Source organism: Hibiscus syriacus, unplaced genomic scaffold (assembly GCF_006381635.1).
Source record: "Hibiscus syriacus cultivar Baekdansim isolate YM2019G1 unplaced genomic scaffold, ASM638163v2 tig00110946_pilon, whole genome shotgun sequence".
NCBI lineage: Eukaryota > Viridiplantae > Streptophyta > Magnoliopsida > Malvales > Malvaceae > Hibiscus > Hibiscus syriacus.
In genome coordinates, this window is record NW_024062927.1 from 372,077 (window position 1) to 393,301 (window position 21,225).

The 21,225-nt window shown below is 30.1% G+C and overlaps 2 protein-coding genes across 4 annotated transcripts; one reads left to right on the forward strand and one right to left on the reverse strand.

Moving 5' to 3' along the window:
- Positions 1-4: 4 nt before the first annotated feature.
- On the forward strand, positions 5-3,124 carry LOC120148076 (ABC transporter I family member 10-like). The gene is made up of 6 exons (XM_039161270.1): positions 5-117; positions 225-396; positions 718-804; positions 2,425-2,550; positions 2,649-2,771; positions 2,861-3,124. The coding sequence occupies exons 1-6, from the start codon at positions 47-49 to the stop codon at positions 3,068-3,070; spliced, it is 789 nt and encodes a 262-aa protein (XP_039017201.1). The 5' UTR covers positions 5-46; the 3' UTR covers positions 3,071-3,124.
- Positions 3,125-15,632: 12,508 nt separating this feature from the next.
- Positions 15,633-19,510, reverse strand: LOC120148075. 3 transcript variants are annotated; one of them, XM_039161269.1, is made up of 10 exons: positions 19,393-19,510; positions 18,771-18,796; positions 18,204-18,288; positions 17,893-18,102; positions 17,429-17,551; positions 17,290-17,347; positions 17,053-17,126; positions 16,600-16,688; positions 16,446-16,518; positions 15,633-15,925 (listed from the first exon to the last, which is right to left on the reverse strand). In XM_039161269.1, the coding sequence occupies exons 1-9, from the start codon at positions 19,462-19,464 to the stop codon at positions 16,449-16,451; spliced, it is 807 nt and encodes a 268-aa protein (XP_039017200.1). In that variant the 5' UTR covers positions 19,465-19,510; the 3' UTR covers positions 15,633-15,925; positions 16,446-16,448. The 3 variants fall into 3 exon arrangements, 2 of the variants coding, with proteins under 2 accessions (XP_039017200.1, XP_039017199.1); XM_039161268.1 differs by having other exon boundaries at positions 18,771-18,799; XR_005518338.1 differs by lacking the exon at positions 15,633-15,925 and adding an exon at positions 16,194-16,311 and having other exon boundaries at positions 16,367-16,518; positions 18,771-18,799.
- Between the last annotated feature and the right edge of the window lie 1,715 nt (positions 19,511-21,225).

Genomic DNA, 21,225 nt, shown 5'->3' on the forward strand with positions numbered 1-21,225 from the left:
GTCACGGCGGCTACAGAAACGCCGGTTTTATTGGTCAAAGAACAGCATGAATCTCTCTACTCTTGCTCCTACATCTCTGCCTCATCTCTCCGCTCTTCGCTCAACTTCTTCTACGAGGTTCAAAACCATCAAATTCTTTTCAGCTACGGATTATATTGAACGGTTTATGTTTTTCTTCATTTTTCTTTGTTGTGGGTGTTTGAGTCTGTGTTGTGTGGTTGCAGGGATAATCTAACTGAGAATGTTGCTATCGAGGGTCGTAATATCAACTTCTCGGTTAAAACAAGGCAGGGCAAAGTAGTGCCGATTCTGAAGGATTGTTCAATTCGGATTCCTTCGGGACAGCTGTGGATGCTTCTTGGACCTAATGGTTGTGGTAAATCTACCCTTTTAAAGGTATCTTCACTCTCATTTCCCCCCCTTTTCCCCTATTAGAATATAGATATTAGGCATCGATAATCTAAAAAAAGGAAAATGCTACTTGCCCCAACTGCCGCGACAATGGTTCAACCTCAATTTCCTTTTGAATTTGTGAACTTCTGCATTGTATTTTTCATTTTACAATATATGTCATGTTAAAGCGATGAGGTAAATAGAATTGATCATATAAAAAATACTGTGGGCTGTTATTGTGTGCTTGATAAACCTTTTATTCTGTTTTGGTTTTGAAAATACGGCCTGAATTATCATGTGTTGGTTGTGTTGTGAGTAATGCAGATCTTGGCAGGTCTTCTGACCCCAACAAACGGAAGTTTATTCATTAGGAGACCGAAGAGTTATGTATTCCAAAATCCAGACCATCAGGTTGGTTCTTTTCCTTAGCCAAACAATTCTATATGTTATGGATTCTGTTCTTGGTTTCCTTTTGTTACCATCAGGCTTAAGAGTTACATATCTCGGCTAATGGTTTTTTGTTTTTGGGAGACACTTATCATGGGGAAGTTAGAATTTCAGTAACATAGATTTGACCATAACATTGTAGAAAACCATATTGGCCTTGTTAGATGGTTAGACATGATTACTGTCATTCATATTTGATGATAAAACTAGAAGAAATAGATGTGCTTAGCTTTTATTGAAGCTTGAAGTAGTTTGACTTTTAAGGATTATCTAAATTTCAGTTGTAAGAAGCTCCTGCAACTGAGGCTGCATTTACTTGCAACCATTATAGATGGGGTGTATATGTTTTGAGAAATTTAAGGACTATGAAGATATATTTTTGTAAGTTTCTTTCATTCTTACAGAAGCTATATATTCAAGAGTCACGCCTTCCTGAAGCTTTTGTATCAATCGGTCATGGATTTTTTTTTTTAAAAAAAGGGGGGTTTTCTCCTTTATTTCCTGACTCACAGGTCAGGTGTACATAGTCTGCTTTCTTTTCCACTCCAGCTGTTCCCTTTATAGTGTTTGGTCATATCGTTCTCGTAGTCTTGTAGTTTAACTAAATTTTCTGCATAGCTTTTCTAATGCTAATGCCTTCTTCATTGTCAGTTTGATTTAAAACTTTGTACCCATGTAGGAAGAGCATGAAAGTGGTGTTTTCCTGGTTGAAGGTTTCTATACTTTCTAATTCTAGACAGTATTTCAAGTAACCTTGAATACAGGGTATCTGCACCATCTGCTACAGTTCATTTGCATAATACCATATCTTTGAAGTAGACATGCCCAAAGCTTAAGAAATGATGAATGTTCATCAGAGTATAATTTTTCTTTCCCACTATTCTGCATTTTTGTGGATTTGACATGTTCCTTAAAGGTTGTCAAATATCCATATATAGTTAGAACATGAGAATTGAGGAAGAAAATGCCTTTCTTTTATTAAAGTTTATTTATTGATGATAATACGAATAGTAATAATAATTAGAAGGAGAACTTGGTGATCAATTTGGTTCTTGAAAGGTTTCTCACTAATTTTTTCATTTTAGCTTTTATTTGTTTCTCTCTCTCTCTAATTGTTGCAGTGAACCACAATGTACTCTGCTAACTGAAGGTGTCTGGTCTGGTTTCTTGTATATGATATGATATCCATTTTTTTCCCAACGCTAAAGGATCCATTCCATGCTCAGTCCTGCATTGATTGTATAACATGACAATAGTTATTTCCTAAGGTTTTCCATCTTTAAAAGAAGAATAGTGATTGCAATTCATTTCCCCTTAGAGAAGAATTAACTTTTAATAGGTATGCAATCTCAATAACTGCTACTTTTCTTTGAAGTTTTGCTTCTTTGCTGCAGCCTTCATATTGTGTGCGCTCAATTTAAATTACTGCATTCTTGCTGATGCCAATGTGTTGGACAAAATTTGTTGTCTACAATGAATTTGCTGAGTGACAGTTCTGATATGAACAATCTTTTATATTGGTATTATATTTCTAAAGGAACTATCCCGAGTTTACAAACACCAGAGGCATCTTTCATCATGCAGGTTGTGATGCCTACAGTTGAAGCAGATGTTGCGTTTGGCCTTGGTAGATTAGACTTGACAAATTCTGAAGTTAGATCCAGGGTGTCAAAGGCTTTGGACGTGGTTGGCATGTCTGAATACCTAGAGGTAAGTAAGATTTTGTATTCAACAAGTTTTGGATAATAATACATCATGTTGAATAATGTAATGTTTATTCAAGGTTTATCATCTTGAACTTGTTTCAGAGGCCGGTTCAAACTCTTAGTGGTGGTCAAAAGCAAAGAGTCGCCATTGCTGGTGCTTTAGCTGAAGCATGTAAAGTTTTGCTTCTGGATGAGCTTACGACTTTTTTGGATGAAAGTGACCAGGTGAGTTAGTAGATATTATATCGATATTCTATAAGCAAACAGTTACATATACCTCTATAATTTGAGCTTTTTTTGTATGACCTGATTAGATGGGGGTGATAAAAGCAGTTCAGAATCTTTTGGAAATATCGGGAGAAGTCACGGCACTGTGGGTGACCCATCGTTTGGAAGAACTCGAGTACGCAGACGGTGCAGTATACATGGAAGATGGAAGAGTTATCATGGATGGGGATGCAGCACGAATAAGTAAATTCATCAAAGCCAAGCAATCTTCTTATATTGACCGTATAAATTGTTGAGTACTCTCTATGTTGATTTTGTTTTATATAATAAGTTTACAAATTACAATGTCAGCTTTCGTTGTTGTGTTAAAGCAAATGTTTATTCTTTTATGATTATACGAGTCTGAGCATGATTTGTATTATGGTTTTTAAGGTAAAGATTATGTTTGAATCAAGTATAAGTTTGTCATTAAAGTTATGATTTTGATGCTACTGACCAAATATTCGCCGTTTTATGATTGGATTGGATCTAACAATACAGTAGATGCTACGATTGGGACATATAGAGAAGGCTAAAGTTGGGTCAATTTTGATTTTGAGAAAGCCTTATTAGTCTAGGCAATGTCCCCTTGGAACTTTATTCACAGAAGGGCTTAGGGAATTTTGTGAGTGCTATAGTAAATCCTCTTTACTCTGGACGGACTGCTCTTAATTTTACCTATAAATCACTTTCAGTATAATATATAGGACTACCCCAAGTCTTAAACTATTGGCTCAATTCTATTTTGACCATTAAACCAAAATTTTTGTCAATTAGATCACCCAACTTTCAATTTGATTTTAATCAATTCACCAATCATTATCTGTTAACAAAATTGATGATGTGGTAGTTAAGTAAATTTATATAATAATACATTTGGACTTTGGTCCTCATTATTTATATATTTTATTAATTTGGTCATAATTAGGATAATAATACATTTGATCTTTATTATTTATACATTCTATCATTTTGATTTTAATTAGAAATAATTTTACAAATTTAATCCTCTAATAAGACGAAGACATGTGTTAACCTCTTATTGATGGAAAAAAAAATAAGGATGACAATAAGGGCTCAATCTTGGAGGAGAGGAGCACCTAATCACTAAACCAAGTCCAATAGCTGGTTAATAATTGATAATGTTTTATATATAGGTTAAACTATATCTTATTGGTAGAAAGTCAAGAAAGCAAGAACAAGAGGGGGATATGATCTTAGCACGTAGGGGAGAGTATAAACACAACCCATTAAATCAAGTTCCACATTTAACTTAACAGCATATTATATATATATATATATATATATATTAAATTATAGTTAATACAATATATTTTTTTTAAAAAAAAAATGAATCAATGAGGTTTCAAAGACATGGACGGATGTAGTCATAACACTTAGGAAATTAACCAAACTAAATAATCATTTCATAGGTGACTGAAAACTATAATTGGATTAAACTATGTTTGATGCAATATTTGATATAGCTGAGAAAGGGAGAGTTATAAAAGTTAATATAAAAGTAATTTTATTTATTGATGGTCTGCACCATTTGTTTACATATATTGTCCATGAACACAAGATTTGGCTCACACCACCCCCATATGACAACCCTATTACAAGTATTTGATAATTAAACTAGACTTTCATGTATATTCGAACTCTCTCCTTCTTTCCAAGTTTATTTAAAGTTTACTAGTAGCGATTAGGAGGCAGATAATGCACGCCGCCCCCATATGGCGATACGAGCACTGTATTGGTTGGAGGAAGTGATGGCGATGGAGATGGCGATAGTGTTGGTATTGGTGCTGGTGCTGGTGCTGGCGATGGTGTTATTGGTTCTAGAGAGGGTGTTGGATGGTGGTGGTGGTGGTGGTGGTGGTGATGATGGCTTAGAGGAAGTGATGGAGCTGGCGATGGTGTTTCTGGTCCCAGAGAGGGTGTTGGATGATGATGATGATGGCTTAGAGGAAGTGATGGCGATGGAGATGACGATGGTGATGGTGCTGGTGTTGGTGCTGACGATGGTGTTTCTGGTCCCAGAAAAGGTGTTGAATGATGATGATGGCTTAGCCTTGCTTCACTTACCTCTGGTAGAAATGAAAATGAGAAATATAAGAACATGGTTAATTTTGGTAAACAATCTCGTTCCCTTCTCATTAGAACCTCCAATTTGGTTAATGGAGAAGGCAATGTAAAATCCTCAGCTTTAGCTGCCTATTTATAACCTCCTTTAGCTGAGGTTTTAAACACAATCCTCACGTTGTGTGGGAAAGAATGAATATTTGAGAATCTACAAAATCCCAAGTATTTATCGAATTGAACGTCTGGGGCAATCTCATTCTTGTTGCTTCGAATTTTCTTAGGGGTGACTGTTTTACCAGTTTTCGTTAAAGACTTCAAGTTCATGGAAGTTTGGCAATACTTGCTTGACTTGACTTTGCCGACTCGATCACTATCCCGTAATAGGAATGGACATGGTCGAGGTTTTAGATAATTCTACCCGATTCAACCTGACTCGATTAAAATACACTTTCCACTTGAAAACCAACTTAATTTAGGTTTATAGTGACTTCATCGACCCAAATTCGACCCGTCTTTTGAGATAAAATTCACACCTAACTCAATTCAACCCGGCACATATAAATGAAAATTTCTTAATTTTATTCGGTAAAATAGAGATCTAATTGAAAAAAGTAATATAAAGAGCTATTATTATAATTGTCCCTAAATCTATAAGGCATAATTACATTATTTTTCAGGTGCGGTCAAAATATTTTTCACCTTAAATTCAAATTTAATCAATCCAAATCCGATTTTTATTTTAAAAATTCGATCTAATAAAATTAAATCATATCAAAATTCATCAAATTCAGATCTCATACCCATACCTAATCTCGCCTTATAAGATAGAAAAGATCTCTAGAGATATTTGCATAACGAAATTTGTTTATTGATTAATTAATCATCTGGATTACATTAAAAGGTGCCTACTTATATGCTTTCTACAATCTTAAAAAACTTTAGCATCTTAAACATTAATCATCTGCTATATAGCGGTAGTGGTGTCATCCGATATTGTTATTATATGATCGCGATACTCGTAATTACTGTAATATTGTATGCTATATTCACAATCGCGATAAACACAACTTAACCAAAAACAAGACTGCAACCGCAAGAATATTAATGCAAGAAAATACATTGTCAACATTCATGGTAATTTGAATATTTTAAATTAAGCTATTGAAATGTTTAGTTTACGGTTGAGATTATTTGATTAGGTTTTTTAATATTTCAATAACTTAATTCCCTTTCGTTTGAGATTATTCATGATCATACAAGGAAAATATTAAAAAATCTAGTCAAATAATCTCAGATAAAAGATAGGTACGAAGAAATATGACTGCATCAACAAATGAAAGGGAATTAAGCTATTGAAATATCATTAACAAACCACAAATCAGAATCGAACGACATGTAAAAACTATCCACGAACGCAAATCGTGAAACATGGAAGATTAACATGATAACAATAAATGTCATCTTGATCAGTCGAGACAATGTCAAATTCAAACCTGAGAAAAATGATAAATGAAAATAACATAAAGACAGAAAAATGATAAAAATTGTGCCAACAGACAGAGAAAAACGTGTCATAAAAACATAGAAAAACATGTCATAAAGGTAAAGAAAAATAATGTATGTTGACAGTAGACATACAACACTAAAATTAATATCGTTGTCGATCATAAAGATAAAGAAGAAACAGACTAACAACAATACAAGAAAATGAGGGAAAATTGCTCTCTCTTCTCATTAAATTTGTCAATTAACATTTTACGGGTAAATTTTTTAAATTTTCACTCAGTATTATTTAAAATTTATTATTAATTAAAATATAAAAAAAGCATTCTAAAAACTTGCAATCAAATAGTTTTTAAATATATATTTTTATAAATTTTAATTATTTAAAATAATCATAATCAAAATTTAAAAATTATAACTTTTAAAAAAATTAATAAGAGACAAATTTAATAGGATGTGAAAACCCAAATTTCAAACTGTGGATAAAGATATCTCGAGACTGTGTGATTTTGCATTGAATTGTAGTGTGTGTGGTGGTTATTAACTGTTATGTTGGAAATTTGAGTTAAGAAGGACCAAGTCAAGAGAGATTCTTTTTGTAGAGAGTTGAGTTTTGTTTAGGTTCGTTCTTTGTTTGCGGTATTGATTGTGTTTGGTTGTACGATCTCTTGAGTTTTTTCTGGATAAATAAAATTCACATTTATCCAAAAAAAAAATTATTTTTATTTTAAAGTATATTATTTTACGGAGTTATTCTTTGAAATGTCTTTTTTATGTTTTATTTCTTAAATTATTAAAAATTATTTACACCATTGAAAGATTGGTTAATTAAAGTGTGTTACGTGATCATCTTGATCGGTTAATTTTATTAAAATTATATGATATGTAAAGTCTTTCAAATTTTATTTTCGTTTAATTTATTCCTTAAAAGGTGTATTTAAACCGAAATTGATCCATGTTTATTTTTAATTTTCTAATTTAGATTAATATTATTTAATTTATTTTTATTGAATATTTTAGTTCCATCCAAGAAGAATATGAAATGTGTCATCATCTATTCGAGGAAAAATAGAAAAACAAAAATGCTAATTAAGGGAACTGAACCTTAATCACTTATTAAGGAAAGGAAAAAAAACATAACGCTCGACGAATACCGCTAAAATATCATTAACGATGAGTATTATTAATTTAAATTATAAAAAATTAAAATTCTAAAGAACTCGACGTATAATTATAAATTAGTTAAAAATCTAAAGATAAATTATTTAAAAATAAAATATTAATTTATATTATTTTTCATAATCTTTTTTGGCTTAAATGCTTCATTGTACCATAAAGTATGACATTTGTACCTAGTTGTCCCCTAAAGTATTTTTGGGACGTTTTGACTCCTGAAGTTTAAATTGTTACCTCGTTTGCCCCAAACCACTAACTCCTTTAGAAATAGCAAGGGTAAATTACATATTTATCCACTCAACTATTTTCACGGTGTTGGTTTGGTCACCCAACTATTTTTCTCCCTCAAAATCATCACTAACTTAAGTTATTTTTTGATTACATAAATCGATTAGATTTATTTTTTTGAAGTTACTAACTTTTGTTAACTTGGTCCTTATATATTTTTTGTTTACAATAATCTCTAAACTTGTTTTCTTTTATCATTTTGATGACATGTCGCATGACACAATCTTAAAATTTCATATCATTAAAATAACTAAATATAAGAAAATTTACAAAGTTTAGAGAATATTGTGACAAAAAAAGTTTCATAATTCAAGTTGAGAAAAGGTACTAAAGTGTAAGAAAAAAATGTTGTGCTATCCCTAATTTATATTACACATGTCTAGATCATATATAAAAAAAATAAAAAGTTAATTTATGTTTGAAAATTTTAAATTTTAATGGTCTCAATATATAAATCGATTTTCATATTATTTATTAAGTTTGTATAGAATGCAGGTTGAACATTTCTTACAAATCATAAGATTAAATATTGAATTTATTTCAGTGGATAATTGCTTAATTTGTTTAAGCATTCACACTAATAGTTTTTGCGATGAACCCTAATTAATTAAATCATTTTAACAATTTTAATTTACAAAAATTAAATTATTAAAATTGCGAGTGGAAAAACTAATTATTAATTGGTATAGTGAGATGAGAAGTTAGATCTTTTAAATAATGTTAGAGGGTTTGAATTCTATTGTTGTGAATGAAAAAATTAGATTAAAAAGATTGCATCTATAATAAGTCTTTATAATAACTCATCTGGATTAGTCGATCAATAAATAAATATCGATGATTCGATACGTGAACGAAAGCTTACACAGTGTAAACCCAATAATTATTATAAACTTGAAAAGAGTTGGTGGTTTTACTTAAAAACATTGAATGTTGCAAGGGCGTGACAACAAATTTTTCGAAGAATAATAAATAAATAAATAAAAAGTAAAGATAAATAATTTAATGAATTAAGTTATCAACATCAAAGTATAGGTACCATGGACAAAGGGGCTTATTGTTTTTTCTTCATTAAAAGGGATTCATTGTGTCTCTTGCTTGTCACCTTTTCATGGGACAAATATTTTTCTTTAATTTATTTTTAATTATATCGTATTTATCTAAAATTTTAATTAATATTTGAAATTTTTTGAATGAAATATTAAGTCTAAAAATGATTATGAAGAGAAAAAAATTAGTCGATTGGGACAGGGGTCGAGTATGACTAAACTTGTTGTTCAATTTATGATATTTATATATTATGAAATTTTTATCTCATATATATAAAATTATAATGTAAAAAATTATTAGCTTGGTTGGGTTTAGATATTCAGGGGTCAACTATTAGTGTGCGAGTAAAAAAAAGTGATATAAATGAATTCTTATTTATTACAGATTTTAAAAATAAATCAAATCGATTTAGGTGACCAAAACAAAATAAAAACTTAAGTTTAGTGATGATTTTGAGAAAACAAATAGTTGAGTGACCAAAATAGACCTGTGAAAATAGTTAAGTGGTTAAATATGTAATTTACCCTTGTTATTTTTAATAGAGTTAACGGTTTGAGGCAAACGAGGTAACGATTTAAACTTCAGGGGGCAAAACGTCCTAAAAAATACTTTGGGGGCAACTCGGTACAAATGGCATACTTTAGGGGCAATGATAATTTAAGCCAAAAAGATAATGGAAAATAATATAATTAATATTTTATTTTAAATAATTTATCTTTAGATTTTTAACTAATTTATAATTATATATTAAGACATTTATAATTTTAAATTTTTATAAAATAAATTAATGGTACTCATCGTTAGTTGTGCTCATCATTCTCATCGAGCATTATAGAATTTTCCTTAGGTTAAACAAAGATTGAAATTAATTAGGATGATGTTGTCACACTCCACGAACACGGATGAACATCGTTAATGATAAGCACCATTATATTAATTTATAAAATGTTAAATTATAAAGTACTAAATGTATAATTATAAATTAGTTAAAAATCTAAATGTAATTTAATTAAAATGCAATATTTTTAAACATTAGTTTTTAAGGTAAACTATACCATTGACCACCTAACTATTCACCCCTTTTACTTTAATCACCAATTTTTCAATTTTATCAATCGGGTCACTTCACTATTTAAATCTTGTCAATCAAGCCACCTGACCTTAAATATTAAATGAGGAGATGACATGACAATTAATAAAATTTGTATAATTATACATTTAGTCCTCATTACTTAAACATTCTATTAATTTGGTCTTAATTTTTATTTAATTCAATAAATTTAATCCTCGATTAGATGGTGACACGTGTCACTGTATGATTGACTTTTTTTAATATTTTTTGTTTAATAAATTTTCCATCCAATCAAATTGTGCCACGTGCCACCAATTGAATGAATGGAAAAATAAATTAAATCAATAACTGCTACTGGTAGGTTTGAACCTAGGACGCAAGTCAAAAAACTGAATGCTCTAATCACTAAGTTGGGCCATTAAATTTGTCTAGTATACAGAACATAATCTATATAATTTATAATATAGTTAATGGTAATAAATGACCTTATAAGGACTCAAATATGAAATAATTGAATAGTATGAATATATATATATATATATATATATATATATATATATATATAAACAAATATTATAATTGATTAATAAATGAATATGTTTTATTTATATTTTAAATCACATTTAATGCAAAAATTAAAATAAAAGTGAATTTAATATGTTATAATTGAAATGTATCATTTTACATATTTTAAATTAATAAATTGTCTTCATTATTCTAATTTTATTGAACTGAAATGTATTATATCTTATATTTTAAAATATTATAACGTAAATTGAGTTCTAATCTTATTTAACAACTCTATATTAAAGTAGACTAATTCAATAAAATCAAGTTTTCCCTAAATTTTTCTTCAAATATATAATGAATAAATAATAAAATATAAAATTCTTACTCTAACCGAGATATAAACAAGTCAATGCATAAGTTAAAATGTTTACTACGATAAGCCCTCAACTATCAGAAAAATTATTAGGTCAATGAAGCTCTTTCTCATATTTCAATTATAATATATTAAAATTATTTTTATTTTTATTTGTTCATTAAAATGATTTAAAATATAAATAAAATATTCACATATTAATTAGTTATAATATTATTAATCAATTATAATATTTGTGTATATATATCGTATTATTCAATTATTTCATGTTGGAGTTCTTATTAGGTCATTTTCGCTTTTTTAATTCCATTAACTATATATATTATGTTGTGGTAGGTTTGTCGTTTGAATGGTGTAGCCCAGTGTTTGGGGTGTTTGCTTCCTCTCCTCACGTCTTGGGTTCAAACCCTATCAGCAATGGTTATTGAGTCAATTTATTTTCTATTCATTCAATTGGCGAGAATTGACAACATTTGAATGGATGGAAAATTTATTAAATTAAATAAAAATATTAAGAAAAAATCCATGACACATGTCACCATCTGATTGAGGATTAAATTTATTGAATTAATTAAATGTTATGACCAAATTAATATAATGTGTAAGTAATGAGGACTGAATATGTAATTATACAAATTTTATTAACTGTCACGTCATCTCCTCCATTAATATTTAACGACATGTGGCTTGATTGACAAGATTTAAATAGTTAGGTGACCCGATTGATAAAATTGAAAAGTCGATGGTTAAAGTAAAAGGGGTAAATAGTTAGTTGGTCAATGATATAGTTTATCCTAGAAACTAATGCTTTATAAATATTGTATTTTAATTAAATTACATTTAGATTTTTAATTAATTTATAATTATACGTTTAATATTTTTTAATTTAATGTATTATAAATTAATTTAATGGTACTCATCGTTAACCGTGCTCATCTACACTAGACGAGCGTTATAGAATTTTTCAATTAATTAATATATTCTTAAATTAATATTAGTATATTCTTAAATTAAGGTAAATCATATTTATGACTACTTAATTTAATCAAGTTAACTATTGTTTATTTTCATTTTGACTATTGATCTTTTGATTTTATCAATTAGACCACCTAATTATTTAAATGATGTCGATTAAGTCACATGCCGCTAACTTTTAACTGAGGAGCTAACATGGGCATTAACAAAAATGATATAATTATATATTTAGTCCTTAATACTTATGATAGATAATTTCTAAACCCTACAAGTGGACTAAACAATGAAATTAATATAATCTAAAATACAACTTAATACAAATATTCTTTCGTTATTGTTTCAAACTAAGATGCAAACATTGTAGTGTTTACTTTCCTCTCAATTTCTATTTAAGAAAAAAGAATAATTACTATAGGACTGAAGCTATACACATACCATTCAACACACTACAGCAAGTTGAATTTGTTGAAAGGCAACTACATGAGCGTGTTTTTAGTATAGGTATTTCATATCGACCAGGCACGTGTTTCACGTCTTATCATCATCATCTGATTTCTGCTTATGATAGATTCACTTGGTCTAAGCAAGATGATCATCAAAAGCCAATTGACTATGAAGGTGCACCACAATCAAAAGGGTTTAATAATTCTATTCGTGATTCCGATTCTTATTACGATATTGATGAAGAATTAGTGGATGAAGCTGAGTTGCCCTATGAATAAAAGAAGAATGATAGTGAACAACTCGAAGAAAAAGAAAATAGGAGTGTTGTTGAAACATCAGCTAACTTTAACTTAAGACAAATTTTCTGATAAGATATGGGCATTTTCGGTCAATATGTACTTTTTATAGATTGGTGGACAATCAGTTACATTAGTAACGCATCTTAAAAAATTTCGATTGAATATTGGGAATTCAAGATACGACTATTTTAACAAAGACAACACAATCAGAAAATTTCTTGAGTCCAATACATGATTTTTAATTATTATTATTATTATAAATTTTTAATATTTTTACTGATTATTTATAATTAAAGTTAACATATGACTGTATTATATATGGTAGATAATTTAGGATTATATTTATTATTTATTTTATTTTAAAATTTATTTTGTTTGTTTTATTAGTCTGTCAATTTATTTAAACTGTTCTTTTATTATTTATTTATTCATTCATCACTCCTGTTTAGTTCAAGTAAGTTCCTATGTATCACACCTAAATTGATTTTAGGATTTTATTAGCTTATAAATAGATTCAGCTTATTTGTATTTTACAACATTCAGAAATTTATCAGTATTCTTTTTTTTTTTCAAAGTTTTTTTTTTGTGAATTCTTTTATTTTATTAAAAAATTTATCATGTTTTTACTTCATAGTACAAGTGTATATTTACATAGCGACGAGTCTTTGATATTTTCTCCATTGTCCAAATTACTAAGTACATGATCTTTAGATAGTTATACATCTCGATCTAAGCGCGTGTTTGTGTAAGAAATCCAATCTTAGAAAGGGATATCACCATATTTTTTAAATTTATATTTTTTTAATTATTATTCTATTATTTTGTTTTAATCATTTAATTTAATTTTCATATTCTTTTTGAAGAGAAATTCATCTTAAACTGATCGGCTACCTACATTCTAAACCCTAGCCATCAAGTAATTATAAGCTCTTCTATCTCTATTTTCCGATTTGCTTTTCTTCAATTGTTAAAAAACCTTTAACTCTTGAAATTCATAGTTTTTTAGAATATTCAAAGTTATATAAAGGTTTAATTTGATTTTTTTAATAGTTTGAGGAGGTTACACGGTAGAACTTATTCAAAATCTTTTCTAATCATTGATAACGTTTGCGCAATATGTAGACGCAGTAATCCGAACTTAAAATTTTTAAAGATAATAACATTTCGTTTAATGACCAAAGTCAATAAGTTTGATTTGTTTCTTTTTTTCCATCCAAAGGAACCTCTCACCATGTTCAAGCGAAACGACGACTCACTCACCCGGTCAAAATTGGAGGATTCATCGCAAACTTAAATGTAGAGATGGATGGATATGTCTAACTTTAGGCCACTACCCACTTTATTCTACTTTATTTAGGTCACCATCCACAACCCACAAAACAAATAAAAAAAAACCCATTAATTTTCTCAATCATTAGCTGCATACTGTCGTGAAAGCCCAAATTCATAATTAAGAATTACAAAAAGAAGTCAATTTCTTTGACATTTTTAATTGATAAATTATATTTATATCATAATTTTGTAAGTTATATTTGATCATATAAATTATAAGTATACAAATATATAGATATATATTAAATTTTAAAATAATATTATTTAGAAAGTTGAAGACAATAACTATACGTGTAGTTAAATGAAATTTTGTAATCCTTTTAAGACTTTAGTGCAACTAAAAAACTTTAATTACATTAACCGAGCGATATATATAATTTTTATATTCTCTATTTAGATGTAAATTATTTAAATATCATGTTATTTTGATGAAATCGTTCCAAATTTAATATATCTCAAACTAATTTTTTTTGTGTGTTTTAAGTCAACTTAATAATGTAAAGTTCAAGTTCAATCACCCTACGCGAAAACAAAGAAATTTCAAAAATCCAATCTTTTTAAGTCAAATAAAAAGGATTTCTGGGGATTTTTCTTTTGGGAGGGGGAAGGAAGGCCGCTGGTTGGCTGATTTGCTGATGTAGGGTTATTGATTTTTTTGGTTGAATTAGGGTATCGTCGAAATTTTTTCTCGAGATGATGTGAATACTATAGTAATCGGAGAGTCATCGAGAACACATTTCATCTTTCGGGGAAGACGCCGAGAACACAATGCATCTTCCTCGTTTTTCATGCTATTGAACAAAACTGAAGACACACTGTCTTCTTAGCGACTTTTCGAAGACGCATTGTCTTCTTAGCGACTTTTCGAAGACACTGTCTCAGCGACTTTTCAAAGACACACTATGTTCCCGACGACTTTTGAAGAGTATTGTAGTATTCATACTAGATCAAAAAATAATTCCGGTGATATCCTATTTCAACCAATAATTTTTTTCACAACACCATAAGAGCAATTCAGCCTGAATGGCCAAGTTTTCAAAATACAAAACTGAGATCTATGCCTATATCACAATATTCTCCGCCCTAAACTCTAAATCTGAAACCTAAGCCTATATCATAAGAAGAGATCCTAAACCCTACACCTAAAACATATCATGATTCTAACCTAGAACCTAGTCTTATATCACAAGAAGGCTATAAACCCTAAACCTAGAACCTAGTCCTATATCACAATACCCTAAACCTAGAACCTAATCCTATATCAAAAGAAGGTCCTAAACCCTAAACCTAAAACATGTCACAAGCCCTAAACCTAGGAAATAATCATATATCACAAGACCCTAAACCCTAAATCTGAAACATGTCACATGCCTGGAACATTTTCCTATATCACAAGAATACCGTAAACTCTTAACCTAAAACATATCGCAAGGTCATAAACCCTAAACCTCAAGAATGGCCTAAACCCTAAACCTGAACATATCATAAGGTCATAAACCCTAAACCTAAAACTTAGTCCTATATCACAAGTCCCTAAACCCTAAACCTGGAATCTAGGCCTATGTCACCAAGAAAAATATATACATCTGCAATCAAAGATGTACCGCATTGAAAACATAAATTCTGCTTATAATTCTCTGACATCAATCAGGAAAACAGGATAGAAAAACGGCTTAAAACATATCAACATCCAGAATTCATTGCAGTTTAGAAACGATATATAATCTCTATGCAAAACTCCTTATAGCCTTACACAACTACCATACATCATACTCTACAACAATCTCGAAGAGACTCGAACCAGTTCAGTTGACTTGTTCAATCAGACTGCACAACACCCTTTTGCTGCCATCATCAAAAACTGAAAACCACTACCAACAGGGCATTGGCATCTGCGTTTGTGTCGTCCATTCTGAAATTTCCATGACTTACAAGAATGTAAACACATTCTTTTTAACTTTCTAACTCCGAGGAAGCAATTTTTGTCGTTTTATCATCATCATCATCGCTGCAACCGAAAACAAAGGAAAGATTAGGGGATGGTTGAGATTAGGTTTAAAATGGTTTAGATGCGAGTACCTGATGAGCATAAATAAAACCAATTAAATTATGACTACAATTTGTTACACACAAGAAAAGGTAGTGAACAAGTACTAAAATAGAAGCATAATAAACTAAAAAGTAAAAACGACTAAAATGACTCTTTTACCGGATAACAGGGAATGGAAACATGCCCAATCGTTTTCTAATCCCTATTCGAATATATCCAAAATCACATTTCATATTTAATAACAGAGTTCCTTTTAAAGCAAACTTTTCTTCCCATCGTGGCGAATCTAAAAAACAAGATATGCAAAATCAAACCCTTAGAAACATATACTGTTGCTCTTCAAACCACACATTGCTATCCGAAAAGTGGAAAGTTTTATCAGAAGGTTTAATATGCAAAGCTGTTGCCGCTGAAACAAGTAATTAATGACAATAACCGATTAATAGAAGTGAGAAAGCAAAATGCAAAAGAATATTACCAACTACGAAGGTTTTGCTTTCCGTCCAACTTGTGACACTCGCTTTAGCACTTGGGTTTCCCTCTTCATATCTCTGCAAAATAAATAGAAGTCCTAAATATTGTTGCTGGGACTCGGTAATGCCAAAAAGGCTTTTTTGTTTTATTATTATTACCTTTGATACAAATAATAAAGAAGATAAAAAAGAGGAAGCAGCATCAGAATCAGTATTGATGTAGCCATGTAGAGTAAATTTGCTCTCTTCTGAAACAATAAAAATGAGCAATCATATTTGTTAAGCATAAATCTTCAACATTAAATAAAAGTTAAAAGGACTTCTATATCGTTTTGAAAAAATGATAATGAGAAGCTTCTAACAATGACAATCCAGAAACGTAGCATTGCACTTTTTATAGTCTCATTTAGTTGGTCTTTGACTTTTTTTTCTGGGTTTTTGTTGATATCCTAAAAGACAAGGCGGTAAATATAGGTGTCACTGTTATGCAAGCTGCAGAATGGGATTTTATTATAAAAACTGAACCCCACCCATCCATGCATAGGTTCAACTCTTAACCCCAAGCTTGAATTAAACCATTTATCATTAAAAGAAGAAGAAAAAAAACCTTACTTTGCCTCCTCTAGGAAAAGGTGTTGTTTTTCCAGAGCAGGTGTGAGCATCACAAAATTGGCGCAGAAATAATTCTTCAAGAGAGAATGCATCGGAAAATAAGAGATATTAGCAACAGTATGACTGTACTTTGTTTTACGAGAAGGATAAATGTCACTCCAATAGTATCAGCTTTTCAGTAAGAGAAAAAAAAATCCATTGAAATATACTTTGGGATATGAAAAGGCGTTTATATACCATGGAGGCGGCTGGCGGATGGACCCAGACTAATAGGAAAACAGCTATTGGCAAGACTCTGTTCAAATGAAAGCACAGATATAAATGAGCCAGAACACTGTAATTAACAAATCAAACAGTTACATTAATTAAAAACAACCTCACAAAGATGGTGATTCCTTGCAACAGCAGCAGGATTGCACTTGGCTTTTTGCAACTTGGAATTTATCACAAAATCACAATGCAATGCTCCACATAAATCAGCCAAGCACTTACTTTGACTCTGGATTCATCATTCAAGCATTATAAGCAATCTTAACATGAACCATAATTTGTTTATGAAGATTAGAGAGGTTCACACCCTATACTGAAAGAAGATTAACAAACAATTTACAATGGAATGAATTTATCAAAACAAATTATTGCTTTTCTATTCATTAAAATGGAGATTTACCCCCTTATATTTTCTTTGAAGTATAAGATAATAAAGAGGACTACCATAAATTGGAAAATAACATCCACACTGAAATCACAGAGTTAGAGAAAAGCAAGCATTTTATGATACATCACAACCAAAAAAGGACCTAATGTTCATCGCAAGAGAAGGAACAGGGGTCTACATACAACATTCAGAAGATTGTAATGCCTGTTGTCAAAATGCTGATCGAGAAATCTTTCAGCACGAAAGCTTTTCTTACAATATCCACACCGCCACTCGTTTACATCCAAATTAATCTTGTGCTGCTCCTGATCCCTAAAAAGATCATTGTCTGGATGAAGCCTACAGTCAGTTGAAATCTCATATCCTTCTTCTTCAACAAATGGCATCAAATACTACAGAATGAACATGAAGAACATTTTCATTAGCACCATGCAAAACAACTAAAACTAAAATGGTAATCCTTGTAAACCTAAAGAACACAATTTGCCCTTACATCCTCTATAATCTGCCAGGCTGCCCTACTTCTTTCTCTGGAACAATGCACTTCATGGGAATCATGTGGTTCCTGCTTAGGAGTCCTAAGCATAAGGATGATAATGACGATATTAGTCGCAAAAATTCCAGAAAGAAGACACTATAATTTTTAAGGCTAAAATATTAAGTAGTCGCAAACTTTGCTACTTTATTTAGATAATCCCCTATGTTTTTTATAACATCCAAATAAGCCCTTCAATTTTAATTTGCACCTAAATAAGCCCTTACCTAGATAAACTCTTAACATAAATCAACGGTTCATCTGAAATAAGGGCTAAATTAAGTAAAAAACAAAGGTTGGAGGCTTATTTAGGTAAAATAAAAGCATAGTAGTTTTCCCATTTTCAAATAAATTCCAGCACCCAAGATCACTAGTCATCACAAATAAAGCAACGGAGTAGAAGTCAACTCAAACTTCCATCTTCTCAACTCAAACAACTCCAAGCTTTATTTGCATTTAGGAAAAGAAATGAAGCCTAATATACAGTACATAGCTACCCCAATATGACAATAGAAACAACATTACCTTGCAGCAGAAGATTCTTCAAAGCTCTGCTGCATACAAACACAAGAGAAAACACAAAAGGTCAAGTTGGAAAAACGGTGCAGCTAAGCCTATTCTAATATTTTCATTTCAAGAAGACAAATGCAACATAAGCAAACAACACTGTGCCAAAACTATGCTTTGAGCTCCAGACTAGAGCATATACAGAAATAACTCATGCATATCTTCATTCAAAAACAATCCAACAACCAAAGACTCAAATTGAACTCAAAAACAATCCAGACCTGAAATGATTCAAATCCGAAATTGACTCCAACCTAGATCACCTAAACTTTTAAAATTCAAACCCAAAAACCAATTCTACCCTTCCAATTGAAAGGTCTAAATAATCTTGAATATATTTAGCTTCATACATTTGAAGAATTGAATCCTTCTATTATTAATATCCGAATATGAGCACTCATACTTTGAAGAGTACGAAGAGTTTGGATAACCTAAGCTATAAGGACGTACTAACCAAATTGGATTGAAGGAATTTAAGCGGAAACCGAGACGAGTATAGCAAAATGAAATGAAATCGAAATCCGCCATTAAACTACTGAGGCAATAAGATATTTGCAATTAAAAAGATAAATTAATAAACCTGGGATTTCGCGAACTGCAACAACAGAAATTGAAGGAGAAGAATTGAAGTTATTTCTTTGATTCTTCCCATATCCTTCTCGTCTTCTTCCTCTCTCGATCAGTTTCGTGGGATTTCAAGTGGGCCTGTTTTGTAGTTTCCTTTCATTTTAAAATGAAAAACCAAGGGTTAAAAAGGTGCTTCAACTATTTTGGACAAAAATCATTTAATTAATTATTTTATTAAACAATATAAATTAAATTAATTTTTTTGATAAAGTATGTAGATTGCATTGAATTAACCGGACGTCATTTAGAATAATATCATGTATATATATATATATATATATATATATATTCAAGATAATCATAAATTAAATTTATCGGTAAACGAGCACGAATCAAGTGATCTCAGTGATAAAAGAAATGATTGTTATTCTTAGAAGTTGTAAGTTCGAGCACCAACGACTGTAGATTATTTGAGCTTTCATTGTTAAATGATTAATAATCTTTAGAACAAATACTACCACTTGTAATCACCATATTTTAATAAAAAAAATATTGGTGAGCGATTAGTTACAACCTAATGAATAAGAGTGCAAATAGTTGAGGCAACAATATACAAAGACAAATCACTCTGACATCTACAAAAAGCAGACATAGAGGAGAAGAATCGACATATGCATCCAGAAGTCAACAAAATGTCGTATACAAATGAATGAGAAAACTATACATAAAAAAAAACAAACAACCAGAAAACCTCATAGAACCACATACCAAGAAAATCAATAGAAAAAACCCGCACACAAAACTCAAAAATATCGATAGCCATGATATATTTGATCAGAGAAAGAACGAAAAGAAAATATTATTATAAATGTATTAAAATAATAATTAAAAAAATATTAAAGTTAGACAACATCAGAATAAAAAATAGGGTAAATTACACAGGGGACCACCAAACTATAGTCAAAAATCATTTTGACCACCAACATTTCAATTTTATCAACCAAACCACTCAACTATTTAAATGTTTCAATCAAATCACCAGCAATTATTTTTTAACAGAGGTAGTGACGTGTCAGTTAATAAAATTGGCATAATTATATATTTTATTCTCAATATTTACACCTTCTATCAATTCATTCACCATTTTAATTAAATTAAATAACTTTAATATCCAATTAGATAGTAACATGTGTCATTAAATGATTGGAGGATTATTTTTAATTTTAGTTTATTTAATCTAATTTCAACCACCTATTTGAAAGAAAATAAGAAAAAATAATTATTGCAAAGCGGATTCGAACTAAAGCCAATAAGAATATGATCACAAGCATAAATCAATCAGCCAACTCCAATTCTTGGTATATGATTACAATAATTTTAATATATCCTGTTATTCTTAATGAGAAAAAAATGAAATAAAAATAAAAGGTCTCGAACTTAAAACTTTACCATTAGTCCAAACATATATTAAAAGCATAAATACAACATTGTAATGATACTTTACGAAAAAATAACTAAAATATGGATAACGTTGTTGTTTTTTAACAAAATGTTTAATCGACCGTTAACATCCAATAAGGGATGTAAGTTTTATTTAGAGTGGACATGTGTCCATCACGAGATTCGAATTTTTTTATATTAGTAGTTCATTTTACTGAAGATGTTCACCCTGAAATTTTATTTATGTTTATCACATACAAAAATTCTATGTCGTTAATATACATATACTCACCCTAAAAAATATTTCTAAATCCGTCACTGTTAACGTACCTTAATTGTATGACAGAAGTGTGATATAACAGTTAAGGAACTGATTTGGAATTCTTTGAATCTTTTTAGTTTAGCA

What these genes read in the sequence shown, in the direction of transcription:
- LOC120148076 (XM_039161270.1), top strand. Translation starts at nt 47, where the DNA reads ATGAATCTCTCTACTCTTGCTCCTACATCTCTGCCTCATCTCTCCGCT. An exon ending in GTAAATCTACCCTTTTAAAG is followed by an intron (nt 397 to 717) that starts GTATCTTCACTC and finishes TGAGTAATGCAG; the next exon opens with ATCTTGGCAGGTCTTCTGAC. An exon ending in TCCAAAATCCAGACCATCAG is followed by an intron (nt 805 to 2,424) that starts GTTGGTTCTTTT and finishes TTCATCATGCAG; the next exon opens with GTTGTGATGCCTACAGTTGA.
- LOC120148075 (XM_039161268.1), bottom strand. Translation starts at nt 19,464, where the DNA reads ATGGGAAGAATCAAAGAAATAACTTCAATTCTTCTCCTTCAATTTCTG. An exon ending in TGCAGTTCGCGAAATCCCAG is followed by an intron (nt 18,800 to 19,392) that starts GTTTATTAATTT and finishes GTTTGTATGCAG; the next exon opens with CAGAGCTTTGAAGAATCTTC. An exon ending in CTTTTCCTAGAGGAGGCAAA is followed by an intron (nt 16,689 to 17,052) that starts GTAAGGTTTTTT and finishes TTATTGTTTCAG; the next exon opens with AAGAGAGCAAATTTACTCTA.